The sequence below is a fragment of the Penaeus monodon genome, chromosome 25 (assembly GCF_015228065.2).
Source record: "Penaeus monodon isolate SGIC_2016 chromosome 25, NSTDA_Pmon_1, whole genome shotgun sequence".
NCBI lineage: Eukaryota > Metazoa > Arthropoda > Malacostraca > Decapoda > Penaeidae > Penaeus > Penaeus monodon.
In genome coordinates this window covers 35,055,359-35,055,689 of record NC_051410.1, presented here as the reverse complement: position 1 = coordinate 35,055,689, position 331 = coordinate 35,055,359, and the positions used below count along the sequence as shown (strand labels likewise).

The 331-nt window shown below is 49.8% G+C and overlaps 1 protein-coding gene across 1 annotated transcript in view; it reads left to right on the top strand.

Annotated features, from left to right (window-relative positions):
• Positions 1 to 331, top strand: part of LOC119589185 — a gene marked incomplete at its 5' end in the record, with an annotated part of 121,836 nt that overhangs the window by 5,828 nt on the left and 115,677 nt on the right. The window contains 1 exon segment of the mRNA XM_037937781.1: positions 174 to 331. Within this exon segment, the coding sequence (XP_037793709.1) occupies positions 174 to 331 (158 nt within the window).

Genomic DNA, 331 nt, shown 5'->3' with positions numbered 1-331 from the left:
CCTTCTTCATTTCTCACCGTCTTCGTCCTGTATTCGGTGTGTTTTACAAATGGGGGAAAATGTGGAAAAGGATAGTTGATATATTAATTCAAATAAGACAAACTCGGTATGTTAAGGATAGAAATAACACAAACACCAAATCACTACTAATAATACACTATCTTTCCTTCCAGTTCGCCCAGCGGAGAACGGAGCAGGAGCAGTAGTTACACGCGAGTGCGGATAGATGGCAGCACCGGCAGCTCCGTGGTCGTGTCCGCAGCGGGCCCCGCCTCCGACCCGCAGCCGCAGTCAGTCGCTCACAGCTACGGCTCGTTACCTAGACGCTCCT